Below are 16,599 nucleotides of genomic sequence, written 5' to 3' on the forward strand. Positions count from 1 at the left end.
AGGCGAGAGAGCTGTGTGGGGCCAGATAGGACTCCCGAGGTGGGAAGGACAGATCCTATGGATTAGCAGCTGATGCAAATGCTCTTCTCTCCCCATGGCCACCTTCCCACGGGCTCAAGCAGTGACCTTGAAGGTGCCACAAGGAAGGAAAAGAGGAAAAGACAATTTCCCTAAAATGTGTGTTCACCCAGTCCTCTACCTGTTACTGCATTTTTAGGATCATGTTTATAGGATTTTCTATTTGTTGGTCCACATTTAGGACCATGTTGACAGGATTTAGAACTCTCAATTGCAAACTTACCATTTGCTCTCACTGTCAAAATAAATGTATCCTGAATATAAAGACTATTAAAAAGCTCTCCATCGCCCATTCATAACTAGTGAAAGCATATTGCACGAATTTAGCCCTTAAACAAAGCTAGCTGACCATTTCCTACTTTAACCAAAAATGTGGTATGTTTCTATAGAAACTATCTAGTGCACATGATTGAATCTATGTAGGATAATCTTACATTACTATACAAAAAATGTCGATCATAATTTTTGCTTTGTAAGTCACTCAGTAATAACATACTTTAAAAGCATTCCCTAACCTAAGATAGTGTAGCCTGATATTACTTTTCTAGTAGGAAAGAGACCCTTCTTGTTGCTGTCTGTAATTCCTGTGTTGTAATTGATAATACGGCCACACCGTGTTCTGAGAGAAAATTCTGTTTAGGATTATCTGGTTGTATTTTCCCAGGGAATCTCTGGCCAAAGGCGGCCACTGCACCTGGAATTGAGGGTGTGCAGGAGCAGGTTGGTGAGTGACAGTGACAGTAACACCGTCATGATAACACAACACAAGTACCTGACAACACACGACAACAGTGGGGGAATGACACTAGAGCAGGTCATCTCATTACTTTTCCACAGAGAAAATGTAGATTCGTCTCAGGCATGAGGGAAGAAGCCATGCCGATAGCCATGCAGACAGATCAGGGACAGCATGCAGGTTGCTACCCAACCAGCACAGCGCTGGTGATGAAAACAGAACAAAACAAACAGAAAGAAACAAAAAGACAACCCCTCTGAGATGGATTTCCTCCGAGGTCTTTCACTTTGTTTTGGGTGTTACTTCTGCAGCCAGATGGCACGTTCATTAACAGTTTAAAATCGCCCAGGGCCCCAGCGAGTCAGGGTCTGTTGCTACCTACCCGTACTGGTCAGGCTGGTGCATCATGGGAGCCTGAGAGTTGCCATAGTTGGGGTGCTGGGAAGAAAACAGGGGGCGTCCGCCAGCCCCAGACTGGCTGGGATAAGCAGGCGACCTAATGTATGGTGGCCTAAAGCAGAACAGAAGAACAACTTCTTTGGATTTGTTCTGTCGACAGTATGAACACCCCTGTCCACCTGTCACTTCCACACACAGGTGTGGAGGGTCACAGATGTGGTGTAATACTCTGTACCATGCAGCTGCCTGCAGTGGAACGAGGTACTTTCCTTAAAAGGGGTGGGGGTGGGGGTGGGCAGGACGAAGGAGAGAACAGAGAAAGATTTTCAGATCTCATCTCAGTTCAGTTCTGAAGTACAGCTTTGACTTTAGTCAAAAATACAGTCCATTTAAACTCCCGGAGGCTCACTTGGGCGGCGCCTTCAGGCAGGCGGTGGAATGGTCTCCCGATTGCAAATGGAAGGAAAATGCATGGATAACAGTGATTCCTGCCTTTCTGCAACGTGACAGATGAACTGACACCGAGGGAGCATGGCAGGAGTTCCTAATCAGCATCTCTATGGTCATCTCCTTCCCAGATCACTAGCCAAGGCCTCGAATCAAATTCAATCAAGTGCTTTCTACTCAAATACCAGTTAAACCAGTCCTCACAGACAGGTTCATTAAAACATCCCCTGAATCTGCACAGGTTCGGGTTAGAGGTACACTGCTGGCATACAGGAAGTTCTAATTGTAATGGGGATGAGAGAGAGATGGAGAGATGGGGAGGAAAGAGGGGAGAGAGAAGGAGAGATGGAGAGAGAATGAGTGGTTTCATTTTGATTCCTCAAGGGAAATTTTTCATTATTTGGAGGAAACAGTGAGATTGGAGGGGTCCCTAACATTCCCAAATAGCAGCTTCAGAGGGAAGGTAACAAAGGGACACATTTACACACACACACACACACACACACACGCACACATGCACGCTTTTATCTCCCTTTGGAAAAAAAATCAGAACCTTCTATCATTTCTTCAAGGTACCCTATTTTCATACATATCTTTTAATTTGCTTTTTTAAAATTAATTAAAAATATTTTTATTTATTTCAGAGAGGAAGGGAGAAGGAGAGATAGAAACATCTATGATAAGAGAGAATCACTGATCGGCTGCCTCATGCACACCTCCTATTGGGGATCCAGCCTGCAACCCAGGCATGTGCCCTTACCGGGAATCGAACCATGACCTTATGGTTCATAGGTCGATGCTCAACCACTGAGCCACGCCAGCTGGGCTCAATTTGCTTGTTTTAAATGAATTTTAGTGTAAGTTAAACATAAAACATATATACAGGTGCTTCTCTGAAAACATTCACTCTGGCCTCCGAATTTTTAAATTCAATGTTACTTTTATACAGGTCAAGTATTTACTTTAAGAATTAATTTTAAAATCAGGATTGAAATCAAATAATTGAGGATAAAATCCTCCTGGATCAAATTAAACTTCCTGAAATATTATCTCATTTTGGTTTGGACAGACAGGTGTGCCCAGAAAAATAAAAGATAAGAATATGAAGGATGAATCTCACACATACACACTTAGACAAACACACACAATACACATATGTGTACAAAGTTTCTTTGCCATAAACATTTTATGGTGGGGGGACAAACAGGGGACGTTCTTTTTCAATGTTGTAGATTTTAACTGGTTTACAGGCTTGAGGTTTCCTGCACAAACCTGGCTATGTTAAAGGAAACCCCAGCCACGCCTGTGCCTGGGCTCTGGGGGGCTGCTCAGTGACCATTCACGGCCATTTCAAATAACGCCCCACAACCGACTTGCCCACCACTCAGATTCCTTCTTTGGTGCCTCAGAGAACTGGCCTGTCATTCGTTTTTCTGAGCCTCCCGGCCAAGCAAAACGACTTGCTACTGCTCTGCCCCCATGTGACCCGGGGACCATGCGGTGCCCAGCCCCGTTCACGCACACACCAGACCGCCGCCCCGATGGCATACCTGCTTTGTGCTGAGTTGGCAGCGGCCTGCATCACTGCGGCGGCTGCCTCCTGTGCCTTACGGTTCACGGTTGGCATCGGCGGCCCCATTCCTGGCCCGCCCTGCTGAGACATGCCAGGAGAGCTGGGGGTCATGCTGCTCATGTTTCCAGGAAACGGTCTGTTCTGCATCCCGGCTGATGGCATTCGTCCCAGGGGCATAGCACCACACGGCTGGCCTGGCCCTGGCCCGTGCATCTGGTTGTTGGCATTGATGCCCACACCAGGCCCCGGGCCGCTGTAGCTTGCACTGGGCACCCCACTATACGTTGGGGGTCTGGAGTAGTTACCTAAACAAAAAGCAAGCAAACACAAATTAGGGCCTTTTACTTACTATCTGGACTTGTGAAACATTCACTGGAAACTTTCCGTCCAACACCGTGATCAACACAGAACATTAGTCATTCCTATTAACCCTTCCCTGTGGGCGCTGCGAAGCGGGCAGCCTCAAACACGCTCTTTCTGCACATTCCAGAGGCAGGAGCTACCCAGGACAGCGCGACATGGAGGGCAAATCCAGGCTAATCATTAACTCATCCATGAACAGGCCAGGGATGCTGGTGCCAAGGCTGCTCCGTCCCCCACACCTCCCATTCCTGCCCTTCAACCCAGGCCATTGCTCCGGCCCCTCTGCCGGCAGTGGACTGTGGGGCCATACCCAGTTCCGATGGAGGGTTCCGGACGGCGTGGAAGACAGGCGCACAGATGGCCAAGCCCAGCCTCCGAAGCACCCCAGGGGAAGCGGGGGGGGGGGGGGGGGGGGGCGGGGGCGGGCGCGGGAGGGGGGCATGGGGAACCTCGCCATGAGTCCAGCACCGTCCGTTTTCCTCGGGTGCCAGGAACACTTTTTTTTGGCTTGAGCACCAGGTAGAGTGGCTGGTTTGTGCTTGGTGCCAGGTCTTATGAAATACAGTTTCAAGCAGTGGCATGACACTCCACACAGTGAGGTGGTGGCACCTGAGAGCAGCAGGGCCTGAGATGAGGAGCTCCGACCACCCCCACCCACCCCGCTCACACTGGGCACAGGCGCCTGGGGGAGAGTTGCAGCTGCCATGGCCTGGGCTCCATGTCAATGGTTTTGCTTCCTTTCTCCTCTATGCCTTTTTTTTGATTGAATATACATACATTAAACCCAACTCAATTAAAGGCACACCTACTGCCACCCCAGCAGTAACACCTGCTGAACCACAGTGTGAACGAGACACTGGCAAGGTTTTGCGTCGACGACTTCCTTCATTTCTCTGATAACCATGTGGAATACAGACACGACTACGATTCCATTGATAACCGAGGAAAACCGAAAGCTAGTTGCTTAGGATTCAAGTCCAAGCAAACTGACTCTGGAACCCACACAATTAACCAATAAAATACGCTGCCTCCCAATAAGTGACTGTTGAAATACAACACACGTGGAAAGACAAGTGCATAATCAAGAACTAGTGTTCCACTACTTTCTGGAAGTATCGCCTCACTCATACAACATATGTGTTCAAGGCACAGGGGGTACTGAGTTAAATACAACCCAATTCCTGCACCAAGGCAGCTCACAATCTAAGCATGTGTATGTGTGCTTGTGCGCAATTGTGTGTGTGTGTTTGTGCGTGTGTGTGTGAGGTGGAGTAGCAAGGGAAAGGAAAAATAACACACAAAAGCAAAACAAAAAGTCAGTGCACAGTGAGAAGCAGAGAGCCTAGAGCGGCGGTTCTCAACCTGTGGGTTGCGACCCCTTTGGGGGTCGAACGACCCTTTTACAGGGGTCGCCTAAGACCACCGGAAAACACATATATAATTACATATTGTTTTTGTGATTAATCACTATGCTTTAATTATGTTCAATTTGTAACAATGAAATTACATCCTGCATATCAGGTATTTACATGACGATTCATAACAGTAGCCAAATGACAGTTATGAAGTAGCAATGAAAATAATTTTATGGTTGGGGGTCACCACAACATGAGAAACTGTATTAAAGGGTCGCAGCATTAGGAAGGTTGAGAACCACTGGCCTAGAGGAAGGGTGCTTGGGGACACAAGGTGCTCCAAGGCAGTGGGGCTAGTGAGGCCTCCTTGAGCGAAGGCCTGTTGGCGGGGCCTGCATCAGGAGCCCGCGCGGAGGCTCTGGGATGGGGCAAGCTGGAGTGTGTGAGGCTCTGCATTGCTGACGGTGTGGTCTAAGGTCCGCTGTTTTTATTGTTTCACTCTCCTCTCTGTAAAACAAAGACATACCTCTCTAACACCAACCGTGAAGAGTTGTTGGGGCTCTATGACATACGGTAGGGGTTCAATATGGCAGAGGAGGGGAGAGGGCACGGATGGAAGAGGCCACAAACAACAGGCCAGAGAGTCACTGGGAGGAGGCGGCGCCGGGGGAGAGGCCACCTGTGCAGGCCTTGTCCCACTGCCAGGCGTGGACGTCATACTGAGATGAGGAGCTTCTCTAGGTTTTGCGGCAGAAACTGGATTTGATTAGGAACAATAAGAGCAGATATCTGATATTTACTATGTGCCAAACGCAGCCCCAAGTTCTCTGCATAACTCACTTAATCCTCCCGTCAAGCAGGAGGGGTTCCTATGACTACACCCTGCACTCCAGGGACGGGGCGCCCGAGGCGCAGGGCGTTCCAGCTGGTCCGGGGCCACGTGGCTGGTGGGTGCAGGAGCCGGGCTGGCACCAGGCAGCCTGTGAGTGCAGCTCAGAGCCCAGGCACGCGCGGTGCAGCTGCTCAGGTGCGGAAGGAGAAACTACACTGATGTAACAGTATCTTCACAATCACGAAACCAAGTGTTCTCAGGTCCACACTAGGAAGCTGCATCCCCCTGAAAATCTGCAAGAAATTCAGACTTCCCAACACCGCCGGCTGCTTGCTCTCTGCCAGGTGCATCAGCATCAGTGCACTTTATTTGGTTGTCCGTTGCGTGTCTGACTCATGGCAGATGGTGCGAAGGTCACTGTCCACACAGACCACGGCCAGCACTCTCACTGTAAAGGGCTGGATAGGCTTTGTGGGCCAGGCTGTCTCTGTCACAACTAAGCTGCCATAGGCGATGCATACACAACTGGGCCTGCCTGTGTTCCAATAAAACTTTATTCACAAATACAGGCAGCGGGCCAAAGCGGGCCATACTCTGCTGCCGGCTGCTGCAGACCAATCCTGGGCCAGGCTAGCAAAGGGCCCCGCAGCACAGACAGCGACCTGCTAAAGCGCCTCCTGACCCTGACCATCCTCTGGGAGGCAGACGAGGAGCAGTGAGGCACTGGCAATGTCGGCAGCAGACAGTGAGAGGGGCCAGAAGGAACAGAACAGGCTGACATGAGCCCCTCAGCGGCCACCAGGGGCACGAGCCAGACTCTCCTGGCCAGCTCCTCCAATTCAGCTGCCTTTTCATGAGAAAACTACTCTGCCTTTACAGAAACAATCAAGCTTACACTGTTTCAAGGAAAAGTAAAAAACATTCACTGCTCATCAATTTCCACCATCTTTATAAAAAGCTCTTGAGTTGCTGCTGAATCTCCCACCCCACAGGACCACACAGAAGGTCTGTCTCCCGTCACCACCTCGGCGGGAAGGGCACCTTCTGCTCACCACCCTGGCGGGAGGGACGCAGAGCTGTGGGCGCGCTGCAGCCACCTGCCTGGTCCCCTGCATCCCCAACGCCCCAGCAGCCGAACTTTCCCGTGAGCAGACAAGACTGCTCCCCTCCTGACCTCACATGCCTGCTCCCACAGGATGTGACGACGCCAGTGATATCCAGGGCTCCTTTCTGGCTCTCACTTTATTAAAAATAAGGAAACCCATTCACAGTTTGGATGCAAATGAAATTAATTCAAATTTTCATGCTCTTTCTCTAGCTCGTTTCCACCCTCCCCCAGCACGCATTTGGTGACTCATTTGGTAAGAAACTTTATGTAGTGAAAACATATGTCCTCTTTGCTTTCGAAGGAAATGAAATGACACTTCACTCCTTTCGGAAAACAGATGTTTCGACGTGGTTATGGCAGATGAGGCCCCTGGCAGTTTCATCAGGGAAGAAGGCTCCGATTTTGCTGACCTTGCTCACAGCTGGACCTGACAGGTGCGCCACTTGGCTTCACACCTGGGTTTAGCGGGCAGCTGAGCTGTACCTGAATGAACACAGGAGCAATGACTGAGAGGCTGTCACCTGCAGCTTGCTTCCAACCTTCTCCGTCAGGTATGCACTAGCGAGGAGCTGCGTTTCAGGGCTTTGCTCAACTCAGCAGCTGGACTTTGTCTCAGAGCCGGAAGCGCTCTGGACTCAGTGGTCACTCATTAGAGCACAGCCGCTGTGCCTGGAACACGTACACACAGGTACTCAGAAAGCCACCGAATGTGGCACACGGCAATTCACATGTCAGTTCCCATGTCCTAGTCACAGAGGCGCTATCTGGTGGAAGAAATGCAGAGTCCCCCTTTCTTCTCCTGGAGGCTGTGGCTGTCCTGCTGCCCACAGGAAAATGGCTTCTAACGGCTTCGACGGCTTAGGGCAGCAGTGACTATGGCACGGGCTCTAAAATCCGGGCTCGGATGTCAGTCTGATGCTTCCTAGTGGCATAACTTGGACAAGTTACTCAATCTTTTGGACATCAGTCTGGACGTCTGTAAGTCATGCCGGTAATGGGGCACAGGCAGAAACTGACCAATCCAGTGCTGGGCAGTCACCTCTGAATGGTAGGAACTCTTACCACCAACAATTGTCATCAATAACCATTAACAGGGTTTTCCCCATAATCTTTTTAAAACGTGTGGGAAGGAGTGAAAAATGACTCATGTCCCAGACTCTCTGCCTACTTGATAGCATACCCCCCCCCCCCGCCCCCCAATAAACAAAAAGCAAACATGTGAGCCAAGCAGCACAGGAGAGGCCAAGCCAGGACGAGCGTGCGCTCTGATTTCATGTTTCTCTAATAGATTAGTGATTCGCTGGCACTGGCTCTGACAGAAAGCAGATGGAGGCAGCAGGCAGCACAATGCGGCAGCAGATGCGGGGCCACCCACCTCAGCTGGACGGCCTCGCAGCCAAGACCAAGAGCCCACAGTTTTCAAGTGGGTTCATCTTGGCACACCAGCTTCGGGAAATTGGTCACCAAGCGAATTCAGACTCCAACCCACCGGGAGTGAGGCTCGAGCAGCAGACAGAGGAAGCAGGAGCTAGACTCTATTCCAGTCACCATCCTTACTTCAGGAGGGTCACAGAGAAGTCTCTACCTGCCCCCAGCGTGGTTGCATTTGCTGGTTACCACCCACAGTCCAAGCTTCCTGCTTTGGTTAACTATTAAATGCTTCCACTCTCATAGGAAATTCTGCTTCTCAGTTTCAATCACTCAGCAATTGCCATGAACATTAACTAAAGGCTCTGTATTATTCCCTATGACCAGGAGGGTAAAAATGATGCACAAGTCACACAACAGGTAATTAGCTACATATCATGATAAATATATTTGTCAATTAGAGAACTAAGCATTTATCTTGTTGTTTAGTCAAAGATGTTCATCACTCTTTACATCCATCTCCTACACATTACTCTTTTAAGAGAGAGAGAAAAACATCGATTTGTTGTTCCACTTATTTATGCATTCATTGATTGCTTCTTATATGTGCCCTGACTGGGGATAGAACCTGAAACCTTGGTGCCTTAGTGTCTGAGGACAATGTTCTAACCAACTGAGCTACCCGACGAGGGCCTACGTAACATTACTTCAAGTCGGGTTTATTGAGTTAGAATGTACATACAATAACAGCCATAGACAGTCCTATAACCATTAGCATAGTCAAGACATGGGATATTTCTATCATGATGGAAAGTTGCCATTTTGTGGCCAATATCCTTCCCAGCCCTGGCAACCACGGGTCTGATGTGTTCCCACAGTTCTGCCTCCTCCGATGTCATGTAAATAGAGCCGTGCACTGCAGCCTTTTGTGCCGGCTCCTTTCACTTAGAGCCCCGCTTCTGAAATTCATCCGTATTGTTGCACATCAGTAGTTTGTTCCCTTTTGTTGCCGAGTAGTATCCCATTCTGTGGACACTTGGGCTGTTTCCAGTTTTGGCAATTATGAATAAATCCTCTAACATTTGCATACAGTCTTTGTGTGGACATATGTTTCATTTCTCTTGGAAAAAAAACACCCTAGGAATGATAGTGCTGGGTCGAGTACTAAGTGCATGTTTAAACTTCTAAGAAACCCCGCCAAAAAATGTATGAAATTTCTAATTCCTCCATGTCCTTGATATTGCTAATTAAAAAACCATTAGCCATTCCAATATGTGTGTAGTGGATATCATTGTGGCTTTAATTTTCATTTCACTAATGACGAATGATATGGAGCATTCTTCACAGGTTACCACATTTAAGTAAGATCCTTTCTTTGTAAAAACAAAAGTCATATTTCAAAAACCTCCTTCCAGCCCTAGCCGGTTTGGTTCAGTGGCTAGAGCGTCGGGCCTGTGGACTGAAGGGTCCTGGGTTTGATTCTGGTCAAGGGCAAGTACCTCAGTTGTAGGCTTGATCCCGGCCCCGGTTGGGTCACATTCAGGAGGCAACCAATTGATGTGGCTCTCTCACACTGACATTTCTCTCCGTTTCTTCCCCTCCCTTCCACTCTCTCTAAAAATCAACGGAGAAATATCCTCTAATGAGGATTAACAACAACACCCAAACCTTCTTCCAACCCGACCTTTCTCCAAAGGCTGACCACAGCGCCGCCCGAGGCAGTGCTTGAGGGGGGAGTGACTGAGTGGTTAAGAAGACCACCGATGCCGCGCAACGTGAAGGCTGACTCGCCCCAGACCAGGGCATCCAAGCCCGCTGTTTGTGGAAATAGAGATCATTTGTTTTTGAACTGATATGTCAGGCACCGTATTCTTCCTACGTTAACATGCATTTTTTAAAAAGTCTTCAAAATGTAACAGCAGTAATATTACACAAAGCTTTTACAAGAGGGGGAAAGACCTAGAAGTACCTTACAGAATGACTTCAGTACTTCTCCTTTAGTTTTTTTCTATATGTCATAAAAGTCAACTCCTTTAAAAATTTAATTATATAGTAATACCAGCTCAATGCAGAAAATATAGCGGCAGAGAGAAATAGAAAGATGATCCTTAGTCTCACTTCCCAGAGACAATTCTAAGCATTCAGTCCACCCATCGTACCGGGGGAGGGGGGTCAGGAAGGTGCTGTGTCGGGGACACCCTGTCTTCACTGGCTCAGGAAGCAGCTGGCAGGGCCTCCCGCCAGCTCTGTGCTAATGGCTGGGGCCTCGTGTGAACAAAGGGAGGCGCTTACATTCAGGGAACCACGGAGGCGAAGCAGTCAGTCTAGACCAGTGGTCAGCAAACTGTGGCTCGAGAGCCACATGCGGCTCTTTGGCTCCTTGAGTGTGGCTCTTCCACAAAATACCACGTGCGGGTGCGCACGTACAGTGCGACTGAAACTTCGTGGCCCATGCGCAGAAGTCGGTATTTTGTGGACAAGCCACACTCAAGGGGCCAAAGAGCCGCATGTGGCTCTCGAGCCGCAGTTTGCCGACCACTGGTCTAGACAATGTGCACTGGTGCTGGGCCCAGAGAAGAGAAATGCAGCAGGAGAGCTCAATATGAGGAGGAGGTCGCTGAGAGGTGACCGAGAGCCCCCTGGGCCAGCGGCCGTGTGCATGTCCACTGCCCCCCCCAGCGGGAGCGGGTCTTCAGACTCAGGTCCGGGACATCTGTGCCCAGTCAGCTGCAGGGGATACTGTAACCTTCTGCTGCACATGTGACCTTTGGAGAGCTACCTGTCAGCCCCAGGCTCAGTTTCCTCATCCACGAAAAGGGTGAAATACACGCTTATCCACTCATGTGGTTGCTGTGGGGAAAACCATGATACTATGAATAATTATTGTTGGACACCAAAGATGAATAGAGAGGATGTCGCTGAGTAGACACAAACTGTTCCAATATTAATAAGGTAACTTTTTAATCAGTGAAATTATCTTTTTATTATATATTGTGTCATATGCCAAATTTTACTTTCATGAGGCAGAATTCCAATTTATTTCTCCAACAGGTAAGTGTGAGAAAAAGCATGACATAACAAATATAAAAAGGTATTATCTTAACTCATCAACAGAAGAATCTCTTCGGTAAGAAATGTAGGAGTCTGAGTCATGCTGGCAAAGGTGGTGTGAGCACCTGCCTGTCCCTGGACTGGGCTGCTGTGCCCAGGGACTGCATGGGGATGGCGCCCCCTGGAGGGAGAGCTCTGACCGGCTTCACCTGATGGCCAAGGCCCCTTCTGAAAGGTCGCTTGGTGCCACTCACAGTGAAGTGTGATTCCACAGGTCATTTCTCTTCAAACAAACATTTGAAAAGACGGCAGACGGTAAGGCAAAGCTGCAGTCCACTCCTGTGTTTCTCACCGTGGGCCAGGACTGTCGTGACCAAGGCCGGACACAGTTAAAAGGCCCCTGATGACGATGTCACAAGGATCAGCCAGGGGAGTGAGTGAAGGTTGGAACTTTCAAATGCTACTGATTTTAATTCCCAACATTAATTTATTTTAATTACTTACAACAGTTAGCTTCATAATAGTCCAAATTCAAGTTGCTTTGTTTTTAATTTTTCCTTTCTTTTTAATTTTCCGTTTATTTGAACTTTACATTTTCTTTCCTAATTCCCAGGTTTTGATAAAATTGTGATGACTATCAGTCTGTTAAGAAAAATTCATCCTTAAATCTTGTAACTTGAAGGCTACATTTGAGCACTGACAGAAGACTGCATTAACCACCTTTTGCTATAAAACGACATACTTCAATTTGTTTTTTCTCATATTACTAAGATATTCAGAATATTTCTTTAACAACAAAGCAGGTCAGAATATGGAATGCATACTTTTGCCTAGCACGTCAATGTAACCATAAAGTAGAATAGAAAGCTGTAAACACATCTAATGCGTTACAACCCATTTCAAGAGAGAAAGGACACGCGGAAGAGGGCGTGGCCTGCAGCTGTTTTGGGACACAGATTGCGCACCTGCAGCACGGGGCCGGGCCAGGTGGCAGGTGGCACACTGCAGGAGAGGCTGGGTTTAGGTAATTCAGTGATAAGGCCGAGGTTCTGGCTGACCAGCCCGGGACAGATCGGGTCATGGTGACAACAGGGCTGTCATGGCCTGGACGGTCCTCACCTCTCGCATGGCCGGGAGCCGGTGACTAGTAACATTTACAAATTGTTCCTCTTGAAACCGAAACAGCATACGATTATTAATGTGAAATTCACTCTTTTGGAACTGCACTCATTTCAATGAGATATCATTTAAAGTATGCCTTTGCTGAATTTATGAGAAATATATTCTAACGAGGAAAGGATCATTTCAGATGGCACCTCATTTGTTTTAGAGAAAAAAAACTTTAACCTGTCTGGAAAACATCTTTCACAATGTAATTTAGAAATAAAAGGCTCAGCAGACTCACCTACTTGTACGTTCTGTGCTTCCTAAAACACATTATACAAATTAAGGCATAAAACCAGGGCTGTGTCGTGTAAACCTGTGTATGTAGCGCCCAGACACTAGGGACAAATGAGCGGCACCTGGGGTCTGCTAGCTGCCCGAGGCAATACTTCTTACAGCGAAACTCAGAGGAGACCTGCCTATTGTACAATTGGTGACACATATTCGACGTGGACGGGCAGTGTGGCAGACACTGTTCCAGGGCACAAAACAAATGCGACAGTCCTTGTGGAACCGATTTCAGCTCTCTTCCTCCCATACAAGTTCATTTGTTAATGATCAGCATGTCAATTACATAATTCCTCTCCATTTATTAAAGCAAGTCCCTATGGCCCTCTTTACTTGCGAGCACTCTAAGGGTAGTTATTAAATGTGCTTACTTGAAGGTTTACTAGTTCATAAAATATATGGCAAACATTTTGACACATTTAGATCAGCTTCATCCCATTTGTATATTTAATAATTTAGGTTTTCCTAGAGACTCCATCAAAAAACTACTAGACTTAATACATGAATTTGGCAATGTAGCAGGATACAAAATTAACCCCAAGAAATCTGAGGCATTTCTATACACCAATAGTGAACTTTCAGAAAGAGAGATTATAAAAACAATCCCATTTATCATCGCACCAAAAAAATTAATATACCTAGGAATAAACTTAACTAAAGAGGTAAAAGACCTCTACTCAGAAAACTACAGGACGTTGGAAAAAGAGATAGAGGAAGACATAAACAGATGGAAGAACATACCATGTTCTTGGATTGGTAGAATCAACATCATCAAAATGTCCATACTACCCAAAGCAATCTATAAATTCAACGCACTTCCCATTAAAATACCAATGGCCTACTTCAAAGATCTAGAACGAACTCTCCAAAAATTCATCTGGAATAAAAAAAGACCCCGAATAGCTGCAGCGATCTGAGAAAGAACAAAGTAGGTGGGATCTCATTGCCAGATATCAAGCTGTATTACAAAGCCACTGTTCTCAAAACTGCCTGGTACTGGCACAAGAACAGACATATAGATCAGTGGAATAGAATAGAGAGTCCAGAAATTAGCCCAACCCAATATGCTCAATTAATATTTGACAAAGGAGGCAAGAACATACAATGGAGCCAAGATAGTCTCTTCAATAAATGGTGTTGGGAAAATTGGACAGATATATGCAAGAAAATGAAACTAGACCACCAACTTACACCATACACAAGAATAAACTCAAAATGGATAAAGGACTTAAATGTACGACAGGAAACCATAAAAATTCTAGAAGAATCCAAAGGCAACAAAATCTCAGACATATGCCAAAGCAATTTCTTCACTGATACAGCTCCTAGGGCAGTTGAAACTAAAGAGAAAATGAACAAATGGGACTACATCAAAATAAAAAGCTTCTGCACAGCAAAAGAAACCATCAACAAAACAACAAGAAAACTCACTGCGTGGGAAAACATATTTGCCAACGTCATATCTGATAAGGGCCTAATCTCCAAAATTTATAGGGAACTCATACAACTTAACAAAAAGAAGATAAACAATCCAATCAAAAAATGGGCAAAGGATCTAAATAGACACCTTTCAAAAGAGGACATTCAGAAAGCCAAGAGACATATGAAAACATGCTCAAAGTCACTAATCATCCAAGAGATGCAAATCAAAACAACAATGAGGTACCATCTCACACCTGTCAGAATGGCTATCATCAACAAATCAACAAACGACAAGTGCTGGAGAGGATGTGGAGAAAAAGGAACACTTGTGCACTGCTGGTGGGAATGCAGACTGGTGCAGCCACTATGGAAGACAGTATGGAGTTTCCTCAAAAAGCTGGAAATGGAACTCCCATTTGACCCTGTGATCCCACTTCTAGGAATATATCCCAAGAAACCAGAAACACCAGTCAGAAAGGATATTTGCACCCCTATGTTCATAGCAGCACAATTCACCATAGCTAAGATCTGGAAACAGCCTAAGTGCCCATCAGTAGATGAATGGATTAGAAAACTGTGGTACATCTACACAATGGAATACTATGCTGCTGTAAAAAAGAAGGAACTCTTACCATTTGCAACAGCATGGATGGAACTGGAGAGCATTAGGCTAAGTGAAATAAGCCAGTCAATGAAGGAAAAATACCACATGATCTCACTCATTCATGGATAATAAAGACCATTACAAACTTTTGAACAATAATAGATACAGAGGCAGAGCTGCCTCAAACTGATTGTCAAACTGCATTGGGAAGGCCAGAGAGGGTTGGGGGGCAGAAGGGAGGGGAGTAAGAGATCAACCGAAGGACTTGTATGCATGCATATAAGCATAACTAATGGACATAAGACACTGGGGGGTAAGGGAGGGCAGGGGATTGTCAAGGGCGGGGGTTGGGGGAAGGACACATATGTAATACCCTTTGTAATACTTATTATAATATTTTTTTTTAAAAAGAATAAAAAAATAAATAAATAAAAAATAATAATTTAGGTTTTACAGTATTCATAGACATTTCTAAAAATGTCTCCTCTTAACTTCATAGGAATTTTTTCTTAGTCTCTACTATTGTTGATCTCTTTCCAAAACAGCGTCTATGCTCCTTGAAGGCAAGTCATTTGCCTTCTGTTTCCCTCGTGGCTCACTGACGGCTTGAGCAGTGAGGAAGGCACCGCCATGGCGTGGGAAATGCCCCACCCCTGACTGGGTGAGTGGCCTAGTCTTCGTCACTGAGGCCCGGCTCTGCCACGTTTCAGCTATGGGTAAATGACTTAACCTGCTCATTTGCAAAATGGAGACAATGTCATGGGCTTCCCGTTAATTAAGACAACGGCGAGCTTGTCTGAATTTGTGTGTGGGCATGGCCACTGCGCATACTGCTGAACTTGCTTACTGCTGTTGCCTCAGTTTCTCCATCTGTCAAGTGGAGCAGTAACAGCATGTGAGGACTGGAGGAGTTACTATATGAAGGACACTTAGAACAGGACCCAGGCCATGGGAGCACTTGGTACATGTTGGTTATCATTAATAACAAACAGGAGAAGCTGCTCCTGACAATGAAATAATTAGCAAAAAAGAGACTGAAGTATTTCCCCCGAGATCTCTTAAAAACTAAACTAAACCAGAGGAAAGCCATCGAGTTGGAAAAGAAGCAGAAGGTGACACCGATGACCTCTGGGAATCACTGCGCAGTGACTCTTTCCAGAGATCTAAAATGCACACCACAGAGATGCAAGCTGAAAATCTCACTAATAATCTGAGTAGTTAAAAGGAAGGAAAAAACCACTTCGTTTGGGACCCTGTTTAAAAGGATCAACGAGAGAAATGCCCAGGTACTGACAGAATGACACGTGCTACGAGCATCATTTCCCGAGCTGGTGTTTGCTGGGAGAGGAAGTCGGGGAGGAAAGGCGAGCAGTTCTGATGGAGCAGCACCAGGACCCTGGGTTTCAGAACCGGTACCTGGAACCAGTTACGGAACCAGGAGGGGCCACCCTCACAGTGGAATGTGCTGGAGATGTGGCCTGGGAAAAGGTGCACACGCAGAGCACAGAAGTACGGACACTTTCTTTCAAAGTTAGAAAGTGCTGTGTGTGGAAATTACCATCCCTATTTTATTTATTTTTGTTTTTAAATAGATTTTTATCGATTTCAGAGAGGAAGGGAGAGGGAGAGAAGGATAGAAACATAAATGATGAGAGAGAATCATTGATCGGCTGCCTCCAGCATGTCCCCCCGACTGGGGATTGAGCCCGCAACCCGGGCATGTGCCCTTGACTGGAATTGAACCCAGGATCCTTCAGTCCACAGGCTGATGCTCTATCCACTGAGCCACACCAGGTAGGGCATCATCCTTA

The 16,599-nt window shown here is 46.7% G+C and overlaps 1 protein-coding gene across 3 annotated transcripts in view; it reads right to left on the bottom strand.

The window, feature by feature from the left end:
- Positions 1-16,599, bottom strand: part of ARID1B (AT-rich interaction domain 1B) — a 401,326-nt gene that overhangs the window by 43,844 nt on the left and 340,883 nt on the right. For all 3 annotated transcript variants that reach the window (XM_070417417.1, XM_070417415.1, XM_070417416.1), the window contains one exon: positions 3,211-3,538. In XM_070417417.1, the coding sequence (XP_070273518.1) occupies positions 3,211-3,538 (328 nt within the window). The remainder of the gene's footprint in view (positions 1-3,210; positions 3,539-16,599) is intronic.

Source organism: Myotis yumanensis, unplaced genomic scaffold, assembly GCF_028538775.1.
Source record: "Myotis yumanensis isolate MYYU_CA2020_CCGP unplaced genomic scaffold, mMyoYum1.0.hap1 SCAF_6, whole genome shotgun sequence".
Taxonomy (NCBI): domain Eukaryota; kingdom Metazoa; phylum Chordata; class Mammalia; order Chiroptera; family Vespertilionidae; genus Myotis; species Myotis yumanensis.